The sequence below is a fragment of the Lissotriton helveticus genome, chromosome 6, assembly GCF_964261635.1.
Source record: "Lissotriton helveticus chromosome 6, aLisHel1.1, whole genome shotgun sequence".
In the NCBI taxonomy this organism is placed as follows: Eukaryota; Metazoa; Chordata; class Amphibia; order Caudata; family Salamandridae; genus Lissotriton; species Lissotriton helveticus.
Window position 1 is genome coordinate 769,555,995 of NC_136067.1, and position 24,377 is coordinate 769,580,371.

Below are 24,377 nucleotides of genomic sequence, written 5' to 3' on the forward strand. Positions count from 1 at the left end.
TTATGATCCCCCGAAGAGTCTTGGCCAAGGCTTATTATGAACAGAAGCTGGCTATTGTTTTAGATTCCCAGCGCGAGGGGTCATTAACATCTGCATTTACACAAAGCAAGGATTCCTATAGGATGGAGAGGGTCTTGGATGGGATGACTCTGGGGTTGACCAGGAAGCTATTTCTCCAATGGAGATATGGCACACTGCCCTTCCGGTCATACACCAGCTCCTGGACGTCACCGCCCTCCACCAAGCAATGCCCGGCATGCACTTGTGTCGAGGAAAGCGACCTACATGTGGTTCTGTTTTGTCCAACCTATAAGGCCGCTAGGAAATATTGGCTTTTACCCCTTATCAGAAACCTTGGTTGTAGGCAATACCTCCCGATGTATAGAATTTTAAAAACTGATGTCTCTGGATCAACTGTGTTTGCACTAGCTAAATTCCTTACAAGCGTCTGGCATACCCGTACCCGTATTTTAAAGTGGCAGTTGACTATTTAAGTACAAGAATACATTTTAATGTATGATCGTTTATTTATTGTTCATCTACTGTTACTTAAGAAGCATTATTTTTTCGTTGGCAAGGTTTTATATTGTATCACATGTGTTTTACTGTACATCTTTGATGGTCAAATTGGCCGAAATAAAGATTGAAATTGGCATGCATTCATAACATTTATAGGCCTTTAGTTTGGGAGGACTGTAAACCTCCTAGATGATCTGCCTTTCATGAGCATAGATAGACAGTGTGAAGCCAAATGATTGAATTCATTGTGTCAGTGGAAACATATATAGGTTAAAAAGTAAGGGTGATCGCTGTGAGACCTCATACAAAACAGGCTTTATATCTGATACTTGGGGATACATTTAAACCTTCATATATCCAAATTAAAACTTAGAAACCAGGACAAGTGTGTATATATTAAGAAGCTAAATGTACAAAATGAAAAAATATTCTGTAAATGTGAAGAAATTTGAAATTGGAGGCTAAAAGTTGGTAGTATTCTCAGATTGATTTGTGGGAGCAGTGCAAATGCATCAAACAGAATATAGTATGGACAATGAGTGGCGTCAGTTGAATTTAGAAACGCTACAACCCTCCTATTAAAATTTCTATTTTTATTTTATTGTTTGTAAACTAAATAAATTATTTAATTGTTTGTGTATTTGTTTGATGAATGCCTGTTTCTTTGTTGTTTGTGTATTATTTTGCATTTCAAATCGTTGAAAATGCTTAGGCTGGGTTCCCCGGTATCCAGTAATGGCTCAGTGATGGTGCCTGAATTCCAATAATGATTCAGTGGGGGTTCCTGGGTTTCCGGATTGATTAAGTAGGGGTCCACAGAAGTCAAAAGGTTAAGAGCCACTGGCGTAGATCATCTATATCAGCATGCCTTCTCTGCTGCAGCCAGCACGAAAGCCAACTTGCACTATGTGAAGTATTTTTGGAGACTGGATTTTTGTAGATTTTGTTTTTTTAAGTAGACTACCGGAGATTTCTTCAGATCTCTTGACACAATACCAGAGATTACAAAAGAATTAATAATGGCCTGAACATGAGATTGTAAAGTTAATAATGTCTTTCTATAGAATTGTGCTGGAAAGGTGATCAAGTGTTGAGCCTTAAGCTTTACAGATCTTTATCAAATCTTTGTTATCTTGCTCCTTTAATGGAGTGAACTGGGTATACCTCAGAAGCCTGTTAGAGGTGGAATCAAAGATGAGGGAATCTTTGGTAGTTTGAATTTTATCCATAAAATAATCAATAAATAGGGTGCAACAAACAACTGATCCAGGTTCAGTTTGTTGTGTTGCTGTTGCTCTGAGCTAGTTTATTACTGAGACAATTGTCTTTGATATGTCGGGTTCTGAAAGGATTGTCTGTAAATAGTAAGATGCCTTTGCTGTTTTATAGACATTGTTAAGCTTTAACTGACCTGGAACACTACAGGGGCATAGAGAGTGAGCAAGGTGGAAGAGGCGAGGCATGTGTTAGTGAGGGAGTGTCACCAGACACCTGTAGTAAGTGATCTTGTTTCTATTGTATTACCTTTCATAACATCTGCGTCATATTCACAACACCGCTCCAAGCAATATAGTTGGCCAAGCCTGTGTTGCATCAGCATCATAGCACTATTAGTTTCGTACTTTACACTAAACCAATTGTAGACATTCAACACATCTGGCACCAGCAGGTGCACAGCTCCCAGCCCTAGAGCCGGCAGAGCTTTTGCCTTCTCAGTGACATGTCCACAACTGCTCACAATTCTATATGCCACAGTCTCAGAAGATGTTAACATAAATAGATCACTAAACAGTGTAATACCCTACAGCCAATCTTCAATATTGCCGTCCTCGAAACAATACAAACAAACCAATTGAAACATAACTGGACCACTTTGACTGCAGTCAGCAAATATCTCAGAAAGGTTATAAAGCATCCTAATTCCAAAAACGTTACGGGACTATACAAATGGGCACCAAGAGCTAACCAAATGTACATGAAATGTGAAGAACTATATTTCACATGAAAATAATATAGATGGCTAAAGGAGAAAGCAAACTAGATAATGCCACCCACTCCCCCGCCCCCGTGAGGTAACCTCAGTCCATACCTGTACGAAAGACCTCCGAACCCAAGTCTCCTTTCACTTTCTTTGAGGCTCCTTTGCTAGGTAGCACAGGAAACTACTCTTGATAGAGCTTCCCCATGAGCCTCCACCCTAAGGCATCCGTTCTTTATAGTGTATATCATATTTAGATAGGAGATAGAAAAATAAAATAGTTAAGCATGTTCTTGGTGAGATTTGAATTGAGTCTTAAAATCTTCAGCCACACTACCCAGGCCCTCTGGACGGACCACCACGGCGTCCATTTCACTTCCAACACCACCACCGCTCCCAAGCCGGCCCCACGGCCGCCGCAACGGAACTGGAGTAAGGTCACCGAGGAGCACCTGAACGCCGCCCTCCTCCAAGACCCCCGAGGCCGCGACCGACACCAACTCCGCAACCAGTGTAAAGGTTTCAGACTGGGAGCCGATGGAGATCTAGGTGGAAGATCAAGTACCAGCCTTGCTGCTGTATTCTGCAGAACCTGCATCCTTGCTAGAAGGTTTTCATTGTTGGAAGCCAGTAGGGCATTCCCATAGACCATACGATTGATGATTAATCCCTGGACCAGGGGTTTTCTTGCCTCCAGTGGAATCCACTTAAGAACTTTACGCAGGCTACGCATAACTCCAAAACAGGCGCAGATGGTCTTATTAACATGGTCTTTCATTGACAATTTATTGTCCATTGAGAAGCCCAAGTTTTGCACTGACTGAGTTGGAGTAGGACAGAGGCCAAGCCTAGAGGGCCACCAATCAGGTGTCCAATACTCATCCGCCTTGCCATACAGCATTATCTCGGTTTTTCCACCATTCAACTGAAGATGGTTTGTGCACATCCACTTCTCGATTTGAGACATACAGTCTTTGAAGCGTGACTTAGTTTCCAAAGTGTCTGGACCGAGAGTGACCAAGACCTGAGTGTCGTCGGCAACCCTCAAAACCAAAGGATCAAATCACTTTGGCCAGAGGGGTCACATAAAGGTTAAAAAGTGTCGGACCCAAGATGGAACCCTGTGGTACTCCCATCTTGTCTGATCTCTTCAAACGCACTTGAGAGTCCCCAACAGATGCCGCCTGGTTGGAACAGGTCTGAGGCTCCAGGACCACGAATGATACATTTTCTCTGCTTTAGGTGTTTGCTACAGGAGATCATGTCATAAATGATCAAAAGAATAATAAAAAGAAATATAGAGAAAGAGTGGGATTTGGGTCAGCCCACTTCAGCCATTACCTTTCTCGTATTTTTCATGGACTGTCGTTGCTTGAAGTCTGTCAAGCTAAAAGCATTTCATTTTCATGTACAGTGCCATTGAGTTTCTAATGAGGATTTGGCGATGGGGTGTAAGATAGTTGTTATAGCACTTGATTAAATAACCGCACCCTCTTTCCTCATGCTGCTCCGCCCCTATTTTCTCACCTATGCCAGAACCCCCACACACCTCCAGTGATTTTGATAATGTCATGTGCTCCATTCCATGCCGTGTGACTGGCTTCAGTGACAGGATGTGGTTGCTGGGGATGCCATAGTCCTCCAGTTCCTTTAGTGGTAGTGTTGTTTTCATTAGAGGAATGACCCTTTGGGCTCCTAAGCAACCACATTTGTTACTCCCCGCAGCGTGATTTCTTCTACCGCCAAGCCACTGATAAGATTCATGATACCCGGCAGTACCTTCTCTCCTGCTGCTGGGCTGCTGCTAAAATACACTTACAGTGTGACAGATGGTTCCTGTGATGTGATGCCAAGACCTATTGGTTTTGCCAATGTGTTTGCTCTTTATAATAAGGCGAACAAAAGCTTTAACTTAAAAAATAGGAAGTGATGGAAAACCGTTGTGCCCAGGCCTCCTTCTGTACTGCCCTACATATGCACCTGGGTCAGTTAGAAATGAAGTGGTGTGCCACAAAAATATGCTCTAATACTGTTGTGCCAAAATTGAAGCGAGGCTTTAGTGTGAAAAAGACCCCTTATTACTTGCATAAGTTGCAAGTTATAGAGAAAATGTGAATAACCGCAGTGAATATGCTTTTTAAATAATACTCGATCTGGAATAAAAATGGCATTTTTACAGCTTAAAAAATCACTTTACTCTCACCTTCTCCAAGCCTGGAGTAAACAACTCCTTCTTTAAAACCTTTGTTTGGAGCAATAACTGTCGTAAGTAATAAAGGCATACTCCACAAATGTTCTACGGAAAACCCTTAAATCTCACTCAGTTTTAGCATTCAACAATCATAGACTCACTCGCATTCTCAAATCTACACTGACCCACCACAACAATTACCCTATAAATCTGGATCAGTGTTATATCAGATTGATGAAAATACCAATGTGAGGTTTATTCTATCACAAAAATGAGAACCGCCTCATGTCGGCCTTCATGCCTCATTCTTAGGACTTCATTGAGCCATTTCTACAGCAATCAACAAACTATGAATAAGTGATACATGTTGAAAGTCGTTCAGTAAAGGACAGAGATTAGAATGTTCATGTGTGTTTGTTTGTTTGTTTGTGTTCTCTGGTCTCCGTCTACATTGACTTATGCAGTATTTACTGAAGAGCCAAAGTTGGGGAGACCAATTACCCAAGGATGGGATTAAATTGGACAATCAAACATTTAAGAAGAAATAATATAGGCCAATCCAGAAGGCTGGACTATGATTGAAAGAAGTGAATACCTTGTACAGAGTCCTAAATCATATCAAATCAATTTCTGCATACATAAGAAAGCACATTGAGGAATAAGAAACTATGACCTAAGGTTTTTCTTCTGAAGGTCAGCTGAAAGTAGTGCTTGATGCAACAGCATTAACTCATTATTGTCTGACTATTTCTATGCATATAATTACTGGTAGTCTTAGGGCGCCCGCTCCACTGATAGATTTCAAAGACTTGAAACGTAATAGGCTTGTAATGGAAATGCTGGCACCACACAGATGGAGCTGGCAGCTTGAGTGGCGCCGGTGCAATAAAAATAATTATCGCTTAATTCATGGTTTTCACTCCAGCATTCTTATCAGCGAACAGCTCGATCAATAAGTAGTTTCAGTCGTACAAAACCGGGTATGGTTGCAAAGCAATTTGCAGCCCCATGAAGTCAGATGGGCGGGCTCGCACTCTTGCTCCCAGTTGCCAGGCTGCTGGGCTGGGGCCAGCGGAAGAGGATGCGATCAGAGGTCCTCTTAATATTTATAACCCCTTGATGACTTCTTTCACTTGATTGTTTTGCATTTGGAGATGTAATCTAGACTAATTGAGCATGGGTGATATCACTTCAGTTGGGCTTGCTGATAATGTCCTCCCAGCAGGCTGCATGACGTAAGGGTATAGAACACTCGCTAAGTAGCCGTCTCAATGTCTCTGCATCGCTTCCATTTAATTTCAGAGAGTAATCATTTACATTTCAGAGAACACAATAAAAGATCTCAAGTGCTGCAGAAATAAATTGATTTTCAGCTACGCGTGCCTCTCAGTCATCGCTCTACTTGCAGTGTGTGCTGCTGATCTTGGCGTGCAGGCCGCGTGCTCTGCAAGCAAACCTCAGCGAAATATTACTTGATGTGTGTCTGTATTGCCTTAGGTTTAGGGAACTATATTATATTTAATAGTTTGTGTCCTTTTTTGTCATTAATTGTTTAGACTGACTGTGTCAATTTCATTTTTGATGGATTTTGTCCTGAAGGCCTCTTTGTTATCTCCAATTATATTCAGGTTAGCATTTTTTTGTAATCTACCACTCCTGTACATGCTTAGTTTCAACAGTTTATTTCCCATAAGAGAAAATTATTTGCACCAACTTACTAGTCTAGTCTCTTCCTTTCCATAAATTCTTTGGTTTATATTTGAATTATGAGATATGCTTGAGTTCAGAACTGGCCTTTGCTTAGAGGGTGTCTTGTGTGAAACCAAATGTGGTGCCCCTCCCACACTTTTCTTTGGACCTAATCGTAGGAAGGCTGCTGCTAGGGAGCTGTAACGCTCCTCTGGAGTCTGGCGCCCTGGTCGTGGACCCAGCTCACACATGCTAAAGGCCGGTTCTGCTTTAAAAAACTTTTTTTTATTTACAGCATTTTTTCAAGAAATATCAGGTGAGTATTAAAAAGAAAGAGGGAGGGAGAACAAAGAAGAACCACACAGGGATATCCAAAATGACACATTCGACCTCAATATTAGCGCCACTCTTCGTACTAAACACATCATGGTCAGAATAGGGGTAATTTGGCTTTAATCAAGAGGTAAGGGTAGACCAAATGTCATGGCTCAATGGAAGAGTGCGTATCAAAGCAAGATTATCACATCATACAGGATAAGGCTTGCATTTCAAAGTTTGAGATAAAATGTATACAATTTCCATTAACATGTATATACGAGCCAACATACCAGATCTAACCAAACACACGTTTATTCCGTCTCCTCTGGATGAAGTAATAAATAAGAGCGAAGTGGCTGCCAGATATTTTTGGGCCAGGAGGTAAGTGGTTGCAATGCAGCATAAGCGTCACTAGTGGTGTCACAATACATTAAATCTCTCATCCAGGCCTTAACTGTTGGGACTGTGGAGATATCCCAGTGTTTAGAAATGTGCCTCTTGGCGAGGAGCAAGGCGATGGCAGTGAATCGACGAACACCAGCATTCAATGGCTTAATATAGCCTAACAAAGCCATTAATGGAGAAGGGGTTAACTCAGTCAGTCATCAAAGCGAGAAGGTGAAAAACTTCCCCCCAAATGCTAATATTGGTGCGCAGTTCCACTCTAAATGGGAGAAATCTGCGTGATCCCTGGGCATGTAGGGCAGCCGTGAGGTTTATTAAGGTCCATTTAAGGCCGGCTCTGCTTGATTTGACCCTGGTTGCTGGAAGGCAGATTTTAATTAATATGTAGTGTTTTTTCTTCTCCTGAGTCTAAACCTACAAATTCTACTTGGTCTTCAACTTGGCCATTGCTTCAGGAATGCTATTGCCTTCATGACGGCTTAGCGACTCCAGCTTACTTAGTATAGGTTTTGCCGTAAAACAATGTAACGCATTGCTGGGCAAGACTGTATTAGCGAAAAATACATTTGTTTTTTGAAGAACCATTTAACTATGTTATGCAATTCACAATGGACTTATTTTATATCAAAAACTTCATTGGCTTTTGCAGTCAACACAGTAAAGCCATTTCTGGGTTTTTTTTAAAAGAGGGGTCAAGTTAGCTTCAGGGCTATATTTAGTATCAAGTTTATAATTGGAGCATATTTCCACTCTCTTTTATTTTTTGCAAACACAGTTTTCAGTAAGAAATGAAACATCACAGGTAGGCATTGCCCATGATATATGGATGACAGTGTGCACATATTTCGAATTTAAATTCACATGTACACACTGAGAAGGACATTTCACAGTTCCATAGCAGCATGGTATTCAGACCAATGGGGCAGGGAATCCGGACCAGGACATCACTACCACCTTCTGATACAATCAAGTGTCAGGTAGACTGAGATATTCACCTCATAGACACAAATCTTGTCATACTTCTTCGGGTACCTTCATATGTTTCTGCTGATACACCAGTCCATGTTGAGTTTACACTCATCTACTTTGGGGGAACCAGCAGCTCCCACAGTGGTGAGCGACATTGTGTTTCACTATCATCAGGCCCAAGTTACATAGGAGCATCACATAGTTGGGAGGAGGATCTTTGCCCCCAACTTCCAGCTGGAGAAAGATTAGCATTGTTGCTCATGGAGTTTTCTGCCACCATTGCCAAGCTACATCGGATCCCCTTTCAGAAGGGTTGTAAGCAGGTACACTACCACAGAGTGTGAAAGTAGATTCCAACCTGACTGAATCCTCCGGGGCAGAGGTCAGTTAAATTCGACTATGAGCTCTCATATGGTAAACTTAGTGCTAAAGTTTAATTTGGACAAGTCTAAAACTTTACTTAATTGCCATCTTCCTTGGGCACTGAGCAGCCTTTTCCCAGTCCAAGTCCTCAAGTTCACCCAGTTCACTTGCCCATTTTTTTCTGAGCTTCCTCAGTGTAATTGGTGAGTTGTTGATTATCTATTTACAAATGTACGCTTTTGCTTTTCTGTACAACTGCTCTACCAGTATTCTGTCTTCTACTGGGAAGCTATCCCTTAGTATGGTGTTGTCCAGACCATGGACTTCCAGGGCATCCCCAAGTTGCAGAGATCTAAACACTTTGGTGTCTGCTAAAACAAAACAATGCCAATCCAGTATGATCCCAGAAATCACCCAGCCTGCTGAGTCCTATAACATCCCATGTTTAAAATCCTTACAATAGTCTAATTTATTAAATAAGGTGTCTTTTTCCCAGTGGGGGTACCTTTTGTCAGGGTGTTTGATCTGGTCAGATGCCCATTCATGATTTTCCATGCCTTTACCACTGCCAATGCGTGTTCAAGAACTTTAAATCCTTTCTTACTATATGACTGGAGATTCATATCATGCCTGTCTGTTCTCAGGAGGGTTCATCCTTGGGGTGGAAGATCTATTAATTTGCCATCACTAATTGGGCCAGCAAGTAATTTTTACAAATGTTAGGCAATGCTATCCCTCCATCCTACAGCCATCTACTTAACGTCCAGGCAGAAATCTGCATAGTGCCACCATCCCAGAGCAGCAGGTGCAAGTCAACTTCTGACTGTTCAAAACATTCCTCTGGGGTCCAGGGCTGATTTGCCAAGGGGAGAAATTTCTTCCAGTGGTGCACATCTTCTCAAAGCGTATCTAATGCCATATAGAGGTTGTGGTCAAAAATACTTATTTATCACAAGTGATTTATATGCCTAGATATTTGAAACCCTTTTGATCTATGACGAGTTGGCAAACGTAGTTCAGCTTTGGACATCAGTCAGACAGATTTACCCCAGTTAATTCTGATGTTATAATATTGTCCAGAAATCATAGAAATCTTCAGCAGTCTATTTAAGATATTATCAGGCTCAACAATAAAGAGAAGGATGTCATCAGCATAAAGCAATATTCATCTGTCCAATGTGTCCTCTGATCTCAAGCCATGCATGAAAGCATCCCTCCTGACCCAACACATCAAGGGCCCCAGTGCCAGAGCAAATATCATTGGACAGAAGGGACGCCCCTGCCACAAAGGGTTCTACCAGTATGCTATTTACCTTGACCCTAGTCATTGGCTGCATTTACAGTGCTTTAAGCCATGACAAGTGCAAATATGTATGTCCATTCGACAGGGATGAAGGCTCTAGTCACGTAAGGATGCGGGATCAATGCCAGTTTAACAACCCTCTCTGTGTTTGCCATAACATCTGTAAAACCCCCTCAGATTCATTGTCTTGCTTTTTCTGGTATGGACCATGGTTTGTCAGGATGTATGAGGGTTTCTATGACCCTACGCAGGCAGGTGTCCACCTTAATTTTGCAAATATCTTACTCTCCACATTGAGGAGAGAGATGGGTCTGTCTGATGAGCACTCATTCTCACATTTCCCGTTTTTGTCTGTGACTACCACCATGGCCAGCTGCAAATCAGAAGAAAGTTATTCCTCCTCCTTTGTGGTTATCAAACAGTGCCAAGGGGTTATGGAGTCAGTTTGATGGACAGTCTCTTGACAATCTCTGATGGTAAGCCATTAGGCCGGGGTGCCTTCCCAGATTGCATCGTCTATCACCTCTTCACAAGAGTGGTCTACTTCCAGCAAATTCCTGTCAGTGGCATAGCAAGGGGGGAGGTCTGCCCCGGGCGGCACACTCTTACATGCGGCCATGCGGGGCAGCATTGCGGGAATGTCCAGCAACCCCAGGCCCCCTCGCTCCTACATGCATCCACCAGGCAGCAAATGCAGTGACTGGCAGGTCAGACACAAACGTTCCCACGCCTGGGTCCCCTGACCCCAGCATAGTAGTGTACATAGAGTAAAAGTGTTCCGCAAATGCTTGCATAGTGTCAACATTACCCTGTGCCAGGCTGCTGTCAATAGTGTTTCTTTCCCCTACCCATCTACTATCTTCATTTGTCTTCCCCCAGAGTGCCATGCTAGTAGTTTGCCAGCCTTGTTCCCTACTTCATATAGTCTATTCTGAAATACCCAGGAAGAGGCTACATGTGTCATAGCGGGACAGTACATGATACTGCAGGTGTTTAAGATGCAAAGGTTGCCTGATTCTGGGTCATCTGCACTTAGGTATTCATTCTTGTGTTTGATGAGTTCAGACACCACTTGTGTGACCTCAGATGCTCTTCTTACATTTTTTAGTGCAAAGGCACAGGAGATTACCTGCCGTCTAATCACAGCTCTGTTGACTCTCATAACATTTATACTATCTTACTTATATTTTAGAGTGTAAACCTTAAGTCCCATCCGGTGTTAGGTTGCTAGTGAACTTTTACATTGAAATGTTTACAATTAGTTTTAATGAAATCTTAGCAAATTCTAGAGACTACGTTTTTTGTTTAAAAAAGCTGCCTGTATACACCTCCCCTGTCAGATGCAAATACACTTGTGCCATGCTTTTCCACTGCCACTTTTATGTATTCTGTTTTTACCAGTTTTACCTTAAGGATTAGGTAATCCTTAAGTACCATTCCTCGTGCTAAAGTAAAGAAATTTGTGCAACCAGCCATTTTCAAGCACTAAATTTGGATGGCCTGGATAATCTGAAAAAGAGTTACTTTTGGCTGATTGTGTTCATTTGTTGTATTTGACTAAATCACATCAAAGTAAAAGCCAGTTAACATACGCAGTTGAGCAGAGCAGAATAAAATGCTTTATCGGCCTAATTAGAACATGTATCGTAAGGCGGAACAGTCTCTTCACTGAGGGCAACTAACGAACAACTGACAAGCTGATGGGAAAAGGGTAGGCCAAGTACTTCTGTAATATTAATTTGCAAGCAAGAGCCTTAAATCATAGTATTTAACTTATGTCATGTAAATGCCTTCCCTGTGCAAGCTACTATTCTACTATAGCCACCCTCGAGAGGCCTACCCTGTAGTACAGGACCGCAGACCTCATGACGCACTTGATGGTGGGTAGAGACGGGACACGTGGGAGGGAGGATTAACTTTGATCTGCTCATCAGTTGTTCACGGTTGGGTTCTCTCAAACTTTCTTTTTGCCATTTTCAGCTCTAGTCCTGATGGTGGACTTGAGATTAGTAAAAGAGGGATCCAAGCCTTTACACAATAACTCTTGGGACGGGCCATCAGATTTTGTCCAAGTGTTTGAGCGACTTGAAAGAGGAGAGCTAATTACCAAATAAATGGCATTTAGGAATGCACGCAGAATTAAAAAGTGACATGAGCAATGAACTCTGCAGAAGTGTTAACCTATTACAACTGACTGAGTGAGGGACACATAAGCAACCTGGCCTCACTCAAAGAGGAAGGGTCAAGGAACTGAAAGAACGTGTGAGACATGAGGGTGAAAATGAATACAATATACAAACTTAAAATCAACTCCTTATTAAGAATTTCTGAAACAAACAAGAAACACATATTCTACATTTAAATTGTCAATTGGTCTTTATAGAATTTGATAAAATAAAAGTTCTCCCATGACAGCGTTTTGTTTTACTTGGTTCTTATTCAGTATCTATTCCATTGCAGAATCTGAATTTCTGTCATGTCTTGGCGAGCATAGTCCTCCAACTCAATAGATGTTCGGATTTCTTGGTCTACCCAGCTGGTTACTGTAATTGAAAAGGAGAGGGGAGCTTGCAGTCAAGCACCATCAGAAAATAAATGGCAAGTTATTTGCCCTGACTTTTATGCGGTTCTGCTGCGTTTTTACATATTAAATGCTAGGAAAAGTCCTTATATACAGATTAAAGACCAGCAGATTCTCAATCGGTGCATTTTAACTCGTAGGACGTCTTGCTTCGGTACTGGTTGGCTTTCTTGCACTCTCATTTTCTTGCTTCTTATTAAATAGCTTTCCTCCTTGTGTTTTTCCTCTCCCTAGAGCACGTTTCCTGTTTGTATGAGTTGTACACGTCCACTGCTCACTTTCAGGGAACTACTTTATACTTTTTCCTTTGCACGCCTGGGTAGTGCATGTTTTCATACTATCTTTCCGAAGGCTACTTTACCCCTCACTTCTCCATCCACCTACAAATCTCTGAGTTTTCCGCCACCTCCACCCCCACACAAGTTCATCCATTGCTTCCCTTACCTCTGTACATTTGTAATTTTTTTAATGTAATTCTATTCATTCTTTACTGCCCCTGGCCACTCGGCAGCCTTTACTTGTCCTGCCCCCTGCCTCCGCTTTGTTGCTCCTCTACCCCTAACCCATTGCCTCTCTATTTATTTTCTTATTAACTTTTGTGCAGGGCTCGGTAGTTGCAATTTGCTGCAATTATTTTTGGGTTGTTATGTTCACTCGAACTTCCGTCTATTCCTTATCAAGTCTGAATGCTTCTGTGTAGCAAATTATGCTTTTGGCCAATCTGCAGTCACGGTATAGTAACTGACGGATCTCTGGTCCAATCAGAGCATCCACTGAACAGATACCAGAAGAACAGGGTGGTCAATAATTGGCATCTAGTAAAACTGCACAAATGCACTCACTTGCACCCATTTATTCTTAATCATAGCTGCTTCTAAGATTTCTAAGGGCAGCTGTTGACTTATTACAGAGAGTCAGCAACCATAACTGGTATTTACATACATTTCTAGTAACACACAGCAACACTTAACTAAAGTGTGCTAGTCTTTGTGCAGTGTAGCAAAGTTATGTTATGCTCCTCTTTTACTTTTTCAATTTATTGAGTTTCTCCAACTTTTGGGCAAGAACCTTTGAATATTAATAGTTGTTTGGGTCGAGACAGTAGTTCTTTCTCTACTAATGGTGCACATTTGGTTTTATCCATCTTTCTCCGTCCTTTGGAGGTTGTTGGGAAGATCGTCTAACTGATTTATAAGTGATTCTGCCTATTGGTGAGAACGCACAGGCGTGATCAAGGTCCATTTTTTTTAATTTGAAACTGCAAATTGGAGATGATAATTTTGGATGATGTATGCTAAACCAATTTAGGCTAATCCTATTGTGAATAGGAAATCAGAAATTACCTGCTGGATTTCTGTGTGCCCTCACCCTAAACTCAGAAAAAGAGCTCCCTCTCTGGCTGAAAAATGCTGGATGCATCTCTCTGGTTTCTACATTGTTTTGTTTTTCAAAGGATAAGCCACATTGTTAGTTCACCACTAATGCACATATGCTCCGCACATGTATTTAGAGGAAATGTCATACCTCAGCAGAACAAAAATTGGTGCACAATCTGTTGGTGATTAAGCTGTACCAGCTACAATGCCCTATAAACATTTTAATTATTTGAGGTATGCAGGGAGCACAAGCATAGCCCCCATGAGTCATGCATTTCTCAGAGCACTTCTCAGTAGCTCAGATGACTGCAAGGCGATCACTGCTCCCAAAACCTCTGGATATTTAGCAATGCTTTGGCCCCATTTCAAATTTTGGTGATTAAGATCTAAAACCATATAATATTATTAGACTGCAGTACTGTTAAGAGCAACCATAAAATACCCAAACAGTGGGTAGCCCCAGAGCAAGTATTGTGGATAGCTCCACTCAAATATGACACATGACTTGCAAAGAAGCACAGGTCGTATTCGCTAATAACACTTGTGCTAGTTGACGTCTCATGGGATAAATGGGTGAGTTCTGGAAGATGGTATAAGCAATCTCATTTTTGCTAACTAAGACTACTGTGATAACACCCAGTACATTTTACAGGTAGGCTCTTAGTGCTTATAGCTTCCTCGGTTACATGGGGAAAAAGATGTTTCAAGCACACTTAGGTAGAATTCTCAAAAGACCAAATCTTCTCTTTCAAAATTTGAAAGATAAACTTTAATGAATAGAAAATTAGACGTGCATCTATCATCTCCATTATTAGTTTGGACACGAATATCTTCTAAAAGGCAGCTAGAAAATTAAAAGTGTGAGAATCATTACCAGCGAAAGGATGTTAGTAGTTATGTGAAAAATCTTTTCGTACCCTCAAATTGTGGCAATGGTTCAAATTTTCGTTTTTCACCTAGTTTGAGTAACTTTTTTTAATTCCCTTTCCACACACAACGATTGTCATCCACACATTAAAATAATTGTCCATCTATTTGGGATCAGCAATGCCAAACTTATAATTGTAGTACTGTAGTTTGATTTAGTCCACTGATGGAAAATATATGCATTATTTAAACTGCAAATTTACGCTCTGATCAGCTTTTTTAGCTACAGTTTCATTAATGAGTAGATACATACTACCTGTTTACTACAGAGCATAACATCAGCATCAACATTTTTTATAATGTTAAAAATGTGATACATTGTGGAAAAAATCAGGATTTTTACACTGATGTCCTGAAGCAAAAAACTATACAAATAGCATTAAGTTTCAAATTTTTCCATTGAATTCCACTTGAACAGATGTTCTTAACCTGGGGTATATGCGCCTACTCAAATGTTAACAGCACATTTTTTAAGCATTTCACACAAAAAAAAAACTTTTAAAACGTTTAACACTATGTAAATGTGAAGTCATTTGAAATTGGAGACTAAAATTTCAATAGGTGTCCTTAGTTTGGTTCATGGGAACAGTGCAAGCAAAGCAAACGAAATCTAGTACAGCCGATTGGTGGCTCAATTCAACTAAAGTACTAGTATGCTCTGACAAAAAGAGAACATGCATTAGCAGGTAAAATGATAGCGATAGCTGGAGTCTAGTATATCCTTCGTCGTTTAGAAATAAAATTGCATTTTGAAAAGCTCCAACCTTCCCATTGAAGTATAATTTTTACCTTTTGCATACTTTTATACCTGAATTATATAAAATGTTTCAGAATGTTTGTGCTTGTTTGATGTGTACTTGTTTCTGTATTTTTGTGCATTGTCTTGAAGTTCAAATCGTAGAAATTTCTTAGGCAGTGGTCTCCAGCTTCCGTTAGTCATTCACTGGGAGTACACAGACGTCAGCAGGTTAAGAACGGCTGCCCTAGTGAATTCACAAGCAACCTCATTTCTTATATTTGTTCGACACCCAGCACATAATCTCTGGTAGGCACGCTTTCGCAGATGAAAACCATGCCAAAAAAAGATAGGGAGAAATATTCACAGATAGGTGTGAGGCCTGGGAAGTGATGGTTAAGTCATTTTTAGGTACCAAAACAAACCAGTACAAACCAAACCATACATTAGCATTGTGAACCATGGCGCTTGATTCCACAGAGGCATAGCATCTCTTTTTTGGATGCTCAGACCTAGACATTAGGGGTGTCTGCAGTCCGTAACAGTGATATATATCTTGTTGAACATACTTAATTTATATTTCAGAAAAATCTTAGCCATGATGCCCAAATAGTTTTTTTTTTTTTTTTGCAGTTTTATTTAGGGTGAACTCGACCCGAAGGTATTGGAGAGCTTTACATGAGCACCAGTTATGTTACACAAGGTCACATTCATTTTTGGTAGGCACGGAGAGATTAAGTGATTTACCCAGAATCACAGGACGTTGAGACGATGCTGAGACTCGAGCCTGGTTCTCCAGCTCCAAGGTCGGCAGCTCTGGCCGTTACACCACATCCTCTTCCCATAGTTTAATTATCGGCAGCAGATCATACACACAGAAATACTGTCACCTTGGAATACAACTAGCAAAACTATCACTCACATAGTGGTAGCTACTCTGTTGATCTCATTATTGACCATGGACATATAAAAGACACAACTAGTATTCAGTCCCAGCCTAAAGTGAAGGTTAAGGGTGTGAAATCTTGTAATTTCTTCCTCTGGTACTGTAATCAAGTGAACATTACACACATTTCCGAAAATGTTTTTGCGGGTTTCTTGAGTGAAAATTATGCAATAATGCTTACACACATTCAATAACTGCCCGAGATATCAGCATGAGAGCTTGTGCATGGAGAAAATGTGTCACGTGACATATTTTACTCTCATATATCTCTCCTGCGAGACAGTCCACTTCCTGCTGAAACCCGTACACATTTTACACTTTCAAGGTATTGGTCAATTTGTTGAATTTACATAATGTGTAATAGTGTGACTTATGCAAATTTACAGAACATTTTTGGTGGGCCTACTGCGGATCACACTGCCAAGGGAGAAGGATATGATGGTATATATTCGACCAAAGAGCAGTATAGCAAATATCTTGATATGCGGCCTTGAGTCCATTGCCTATGCAGACTAGCCGCACACCAAGGTCTCCTGCTCACTCAAACTCCTACAAAGTTGGTTGAGTTAAGGCTGCAAGGAATACTTCATTTATATATTTCTATTAAAGGGGCGTCACTTTTTCGCTAGTAGTTCTACATTCCACAAACCTGTTGATTTAAAGGGGCACGATAAACACCAACAACATCATTTATAAAATCATGCGATTTACTATCAACTTTATTGATGAGGGGTGTGTGAATACAATTATTCTTCATTGTATGCATTTAGATAATTGGAATCAAGCTACTAAGTGGCCTCTCATATTTAAATGTAATGTACGAGTAGCAGTAAGAAAATCTGGTTTTTGCAATGATGACTTGGAGTTATACTGAAGCCCTCTTGTCGTCATTGGGTTTCTCTTCCCGTTGTGTTTTTTTACACTGTGGTTTTTGCAGCTTCCTGGTAACTTGATATCATATGAACCACTCATCTATATAGAAGAATTCAGTAGTTGTTACTCATACTTTAAGACCTCTAGAGAACGAAATGGAAGGCAGCAGTGAGGGGTTGGGGCTGACCAAGACTACTACTTACATCTTGAACCCTTTACTTCCACTTGTACACCAACTACATCCTGCTCCTACGCACTGCAGACATAAAATAACATGTGCTTTTGTAAAGCATATGTTCACCCATTTTGATAACATCTTGTCACTCAGGTTAATAGAACAGTGAGCTCTTATTACTGGATGACTGGGATCTTGAAGAAAATACTGCCTTTACTCCCAGAAGAGCTCAGGGTGTCAGTCGTCATTGCACTTATCACCTCTCACCTTGACTACTGTAATGCTCTATGTTTAAATGGCAACCAATACTTTTTAAATAAGCTCCAAATCATTCAGAATGCTGCTTCACATTTTGTCCTGGGAGTACCTAAACGCCTCGCCTATCAGGAAAGGATTGAGATCCTTCATTGGCTCCCAGTTAAGAAGCGGGAGACCCTTAAAACTCACTGCTTGACACACAAAGCTCTTCAATCTCCAGGGTGGAGTTATTCCAAGGACGGCCCAGAACTGGAATGCAGCAAGGAGGCCTCTGAGATCAGCTGGATGATATATGGTGGTGATTCCTCTGTGCAAGAAAATCTGGTGGGGGAATGTGCTTTCACAGTGGCGGCTGCCAGGCTCTAGAACTCACTTCCTGAAAAATTCTGGAGCCTAAGTTTGCTCCCTATGTTCCGTAGGTCAATTAAAATGTGGCTTTTCGCTGATTAGTCCCCTCTCTTAGTAGTTGGATTGCTGAGGTTCCTTCTGCTTTGGGCTGTCCCCACTCAAACTGGTCTTTGCCACTCACAGCACTTTGATGCCTTCTGGTCTATAGCGCTTTAGAAATACTACAAATGCAAATACACTCCTGTGCTACCCCACCACTTCCTGCACCACTTTGTACATCTTTCACACCGCATGACCAAAACAATCAGTACCCTGGCCCTCCACCACACCTTAGCTTACACCGGCTCTTCCTGTGCACTCAACACCACCACTTGTATAACCAGCTACAACACTTAGTTGAGCCTAAATGCCACTTGTACACAACTTCATGCTTGTCCCAACATCTTACTGCTGTCCACTGCATTTCATCTCCCTTAACATCTTGTTTCCTTTCCATCACCCGAAAACCACCACTGCCACATGCACCCTCATGCCTAAATTTGATGTACCACATGCATCCACACTCACTATAACCTTACGCTCACACCCAACAACTGTCATAACTTACATTTCTACCTACACAACTATACTCCACCACCTACATACCCACTCTTCCACTTATACAACTTTGGGTTGGGAAATATATACGGTTTTCAAAGGTAAAAGTACATTTGAGGAAAGCTCAAGGAGGATGGTAAAAAAAAGGATAGTATTTAAAAGTTGACTTTCAAATCTTGCATGCTGAAAGATTATTTCCTAGGTAGCTTCTGAAGCACTTTCCTAATCTGCGGGAGGCCTGCACCCATCACAGATCCCTTGGTTCTCTGATTAGTGTTTGCTTTGATACTGCGGGGGACTAGTGCTGCTGTGAGATGTTGAACATTAACTTCAATGCTTCCTGTGGTTGGTGTTTGTGGCCTAGCCTGGGGTTAACATGATTCCACTGTGATTGCCCTGGACATGGACAACAATTGCTGCTCTACTTTCTTCTTTTATTGAGTTGGCTTATTTGCCATGGAAGGCCAACGCCTCTCCATTGAGGACACTCGAGAAGGGTGATGGGCACTTTGTGACTTGCCTGAGGCTGGCAGCGATCAAGTTGTTCAGTGTCAGATATCAGAATCCCATCTAGTTCTTTTTTCTTTCTTTGCGTTCTGGAGCTTTTGGGTTTGCATTTAAAAGATATGAGAAAAATAACACTACAAGGACCAATCTTGAAAGAACAAAACTAGCACTAAATACGTTACTCAAGTATGACCTTGAAAAGATGGAGCACTTAGAAATGGACACCTGAAGTACTGGCAGAACTGTTGTTCCTTTCTGTGTTGGGGGAGGAGGGGGGGGGGGGGGGTAAAGAGATAGTGATGGGTGGATGACCTTGTCTGCTAAGAACAAAATCGGGGTGCAGGCAATCAGCCCCTCGGTGTCCTTTGATCTACCTGTGCATTGGAGTAGATTGTGGAGGAACCCTTGACTGTACTTGAAGATGTCTTCTCAGGTTCTTTCATCAGCTGAACTGGAATGTCAGGACATGCGCGCACGTTTTATCAGATTAAGCCCACACAGGCCTATTCATATGAAATTGGCAAACCCGAGCCAGTCCAGGAGTGTGAAAGAAAGGACCTCCTTGGATTACGCGCCAAAAAGCAAAAGAATAGTCATTTTACCAATCATTTTGGTAAAACTGCAGCAAAAAAATAAATAAAGGAGGTGTGGCAGGAAAAATGTTCGTTTGAGGGGTTACAAAAAGAGCTGCTAATCCTCTAGAAGACAAAAAGATTTACTGGCAACACCTCTTTGTTGCTTACTTTCACTTTAACAACAACTAGCCTGCTTGCAATTAAGGGTTAGCTACATTAGAACCTTCTAGAAACAATGAACTCTTCTATGGATACTGCCATCACCAAATGAATGGCATTATTCAAATACAAACACAGCCATCTTGAGAGCAAAGTCACCCATTGGGGGTCAAATATACAACATTCACATGCTCGGATAGTGCTTGTATCAGAGGAGGTGAGACCACTCCTTCCACTTATTAAATACCTTTTGTATTCCCCACCTCTGCTGCTTCAGTATCACGAAGGATTATCAGAGGACGTCTCTTGTTGCACTTTCACGGTTGAATCGAAAATAATTCTTCCCCTAGGTTAAATGATCGTCGCAAATAAAAGTGAATATTCGAGGTTTGTAGTTTGCTGTTAAAGAGGAAGTTACAACTAACACTTTTTTGCCATTGATAGGCCCAAAAACAAAAACCCCAGAGAGAGCCAAACATTTTGTTTTATTTTGATCCATTGTAACTTCTTTCACTTTCTGCACACTTTCACAGCCGAAAGTTGACTCTTGACAATGGCTATCTTTCTCGCATTGACACATTAGAAGTAAATGGGAGGCCTATGTTACTTTGTTACTTTAAATGGAGCGCTCATGCCACAATAACAAAATAGCAAAACACACAGATGCATAATAAAGTACTTCTCTGCCGCTTCAAATGTGTGGCTGCCTGTTGACACTGGTCCATGTCTCTGACGCTCCCCCGCTGACCCATGAGAGAATAACTTCTCACCCTTCATTGTGGAAAAATGTGTGAGAGCAGTAATTGTGGAGTGGGGGCTTTTTAGAAACTCACGGCAGTATTCATTGTCGAAATAGGAAGTAAGTGGGAGAATTCCCTGGCACATGCTATAAATACTGTTTGGGCGGGGGTTACCTGTATTATCTACTAAGAAAAAGTGTATAGGCTTTTGGAAGACCTGTTGTTCAGTGATGCCACAAGCCTGATGGTTATAGATAGATTTAATAAAGTACTTTACAGTGCGGAAGGTGCATGCAACGATACCACGGAACATCCTGGGACCCTGTGGTGTCAACACTGGAGATGCTCCACGGAGCAGAGTCTTCTTCCAGATGAAGCGATTCCTTACGTTGATGTTCCCCTTGAAGGATACACTGGAGTTACCAGCTCAACTCTGTCTTCAGAGTGAGGAGGACAATCCTGGGGTGTAGGACAGATCCGCTTTGTGAAAACCTGAATACACCACAATAAGTAGTTTACTAGATCGGTGGCAGTTGTCAAAGATTAAGTAAGGCACTTGGAGACCCCTGTGCAGCCACACTGCTGCTTTAGGTACCTACCCTATAGCGTTAGCATCACAAGGGTACTTCAAAGACATCAGCACTCATGCCAAATTTGAAGTCTGAAAATGTTTTTTATCAAAACAAAATAGTCAGTGGATCGCATAGCCAAGCGAGAAGGGGTCCACTGGCACGCTGTGAGCATAAAGTTAAAACACATGCACAGAATACAAATGTATAGGTCTTCATTTAAGGGACTCAAATGTAAGTCATGTGATGTAGCTGAAATGAAAGAGCAGTGCAGATGGAGAAGCTGAAATCATGGGACAGTACACAATCCACCTTCAAAACTGAGATAAAATTGTAAACTTTCGAAGCTGACAAGCTATTTAAGAATTCTCGTCTATGTCACCAGGCACGAGAGTGAGGCTGTATGCGTAAGATACGACACAGCTCGATAGAATTGTAAAAGCATTGAGCAAGAAACCTGCTCCGGTTATTACAGTTATGCTAACTCAGTGTTTCTAAATCGCACAGGTACTTATTTGATTTCATGTGTGAGAACACGCCCCTCTGCCACTGTTACTTTCCACTCACATACCCGCACTTGTCGCCGACACTGATTGGGTATATTTTCGATTGCATGTGGAACCTTCATGTATTTATTTTGAAAAAAGTAATATGATGTTTTCAAGAAATGTCTTAAGTGAGGACAATAATGGTACATGGTTAAGTAGGCATGATGGAGTACATAAACCAAAGCAGCCACAGTCAACAATAGAGAAAACTTAATAGTAAAACAACTATACATAGGATAGTTGCATGGTAGAGCTACTTACAAATATGGTGTGGTATGTTTCATTAACCTTGGAGTGCAACCTGGCTTTACGGTCTCTACTTTTTACACAATTCCTCAATTTGTTGGTGCCATACTCCTCTGATGTGTAGATTTAATTTCAGATGAAGTCAGCTCATTATTTATCATGTGATGTCAAAATCATTCAAAGTAATTGGCTGTGAGTCGATTAAAAGTTGTTGATTCCTGATCAGCACCCTGGTTCAGCCAGGCATATATTTTCTTATTTCCTAACTGGAATACAGTGCTTAATTTGAGCAGGTGGTTTCTAGTGCTTAGCACCGGCACTTAATCATCAACACAGGCGCTTTTCATGAGCAGCTGTTTGAGCAGCAGTTAAGGACACATTTATTTATGGTAGGCCTGGGGAGATTAAGTGATTTGCCCAGAATCACAGGATGTTGAGCCGCCGCCGAGGCCTCAAACTTGGTCCGCAAGCGCCGAAGTCACCAGCTCTGACCATTATGCCACACCCTCTCCCTGCTTTCATAGTTGTGTTTTAGGCGGTTCTAACAGGAGAAATGGGCTGGCGCAAGTTGTCTTCTGATAAAAGCCCCGGCACTTTTTTTTTTTTTACAAATTAACCACAGCTAAAATGTGTGCATTTCTGTTCTACCATGCATATCCTGATAGATCATTTCCACAATCTTTAACAATATGTACCAATATGTAGTCCTAAAATACAATGATAGCTGAGCAAACCCTCCATGTTTTGGCTTTTTTTTTGTACAGTGCTTGGACTTTGGGGATGTGAAACCCACATGGCTGTGTGTGAGAAGAACCAGCATACTGCTCTGGATCACAGAAGGCTTTCCATAGAGAAAAAACAGGATAAACCAATATGCTGACTGACAGTGCACACAAACACATACTCATGCACATCTCTATCCCCATCTCATTGTTTCTCTCACCACCCCGTGAGCAAATGGCAGGAGGCGTGTCTGGTTGCAGGTAGATGGCCTATTCCCCAGGCCAGGGAGCTCCTTGGCTCTGGAGTGCAGATGCAGAGGCTCAACTAGAGTCAAATTTCGGGGGGGGGCTAAGAAAAAATTTCGGGGGGGGGGCTGAATCTTTAGGCAATGGGCAGAGTGGAGCTGCAGGGGCTCTTAGAAGGGGAGAAACAACAACAAAGCCCCATTATCATGCACAAGGTCTTTTAAAGACCTGTGAAGTGCTCGGGTGCGGCTGTGAGCGGGCCCCAGAAGTGTATCATCCCAGGCTGCCACACACAACGGGGGGTGGGGGGGCTGAAGCCCTTTGAGGCCAATGGGTGTTGCGCGGCTGTGCAGATGCCTCATGTCCAGGAGTCACTGTGCCTGTAGACATTCTAAAGTGAAACCAGCCTTTTTTCTCACTTCATCTAATGTGGTTAATGGTGACAGAAAACGACTGCCTTATGAGAAAGCCCTCTGTCTCACCTGGCCCACATTGACACACTAATGCCTTCCCTACACCCTCGTTCCTAAATCTACCACGCTCCGACACCCACTAGGGTCTTGCCGCGTTCTACATAGCCTCAAGACGATATCAACCTACACTGCGACGGTACACAAGCCACATGTGATCACGGTTTGCATGACCTTTCGTTTAATCATCCTGAGTGGGCTGGCCTACCTCCACACAATGTCTGATCAAACATAGTGATGAAAAGCCAAAGGAACGCATAGATCATTTTCATGCTAGCAGCAGCGTGGTGTGATCTGGAGGTTTTTCCTGTGCGATGACAGAACGCCTCTAAAATCTTGGGTGGATAAGTGCGAGGTAAATAGTTTGATATAGGCTTAAGTTATGCCAATTCATTCATTGATGCCAACCCAAAAAAAATTCTCTCTGTAGCAGACTTTGTCAGTGTAGTAGCTATATTCCATCTTAACTGATTCTTTTTTGATTCTTTTTTCTCCATATTTTCTATTTTCAAATGTCTAACCTTGTTCTCATTTCTTGTAGATGCTGCAACATCATTGAACCTGGACGCCGTGACCAAGTCTTCCATGAGCCCACAATGACGTCCAGGAGCAGACCTTTTCAGCAACAAGGCCATCTCTTACATGAGTAGCATTTCTTGGGCTGCAAGAAAATGTTTACTAATAGAGAGAGGCACCATTTAAAGGTAACATTTCATCCTGTTCGACTGTCCTTCCTTGCCTTATGATCTGATGTGTCTGTTTTAGATAAAGGTTCATTAAAGAAGGCTGAACATTGACAAAATGGGCTCCTGGCTTGCCTTGCACATCTTGTAGAATTTGTATAACTTGTGTAGAGCATAGAAAGGATGTATTACTAGGAAGCGGATGAGCCTCTTTTGGAACCTGTGTACACCAGCACGCCAATGACCTAATGTCTTTAACGCCGCACTCAATGGTCACAAGCCAGGCGAACAACCCATTGTTAGTTATTCCTGCTGCAAAACCCTCCAAAGCTGGCACTAATGTAGTGGTGTGTACTGGCT

The 24,377-nt window shown here is 41.7% G+C and overlaps 1 protein-coding gene across 1 annotated transcript in view; it reads left to right on the plus strand.

Annotated features, from left to right (window-relative positions):
* BACH2 (BACH transcriptional regulator 2) overlaps positions 1-24,377 on the plus strand; it is a 688,374-nt gene that overhangs the window by 331,352 nt on the left and 332,645 nt on the right. Inside the window, exon 3 of the mRNA XM_078648259.1 lies at positions 23,876-24,038. Coding sequence (XP_078504385.1) covers positions 24,006-24,038 — 33 coding nt within the window. The 5' untranslated portion in view covers positions 23,876-24,005. The remainder of the gene's footprint in view (positions 1-23,875; positions 24,039-24,377) is intronic.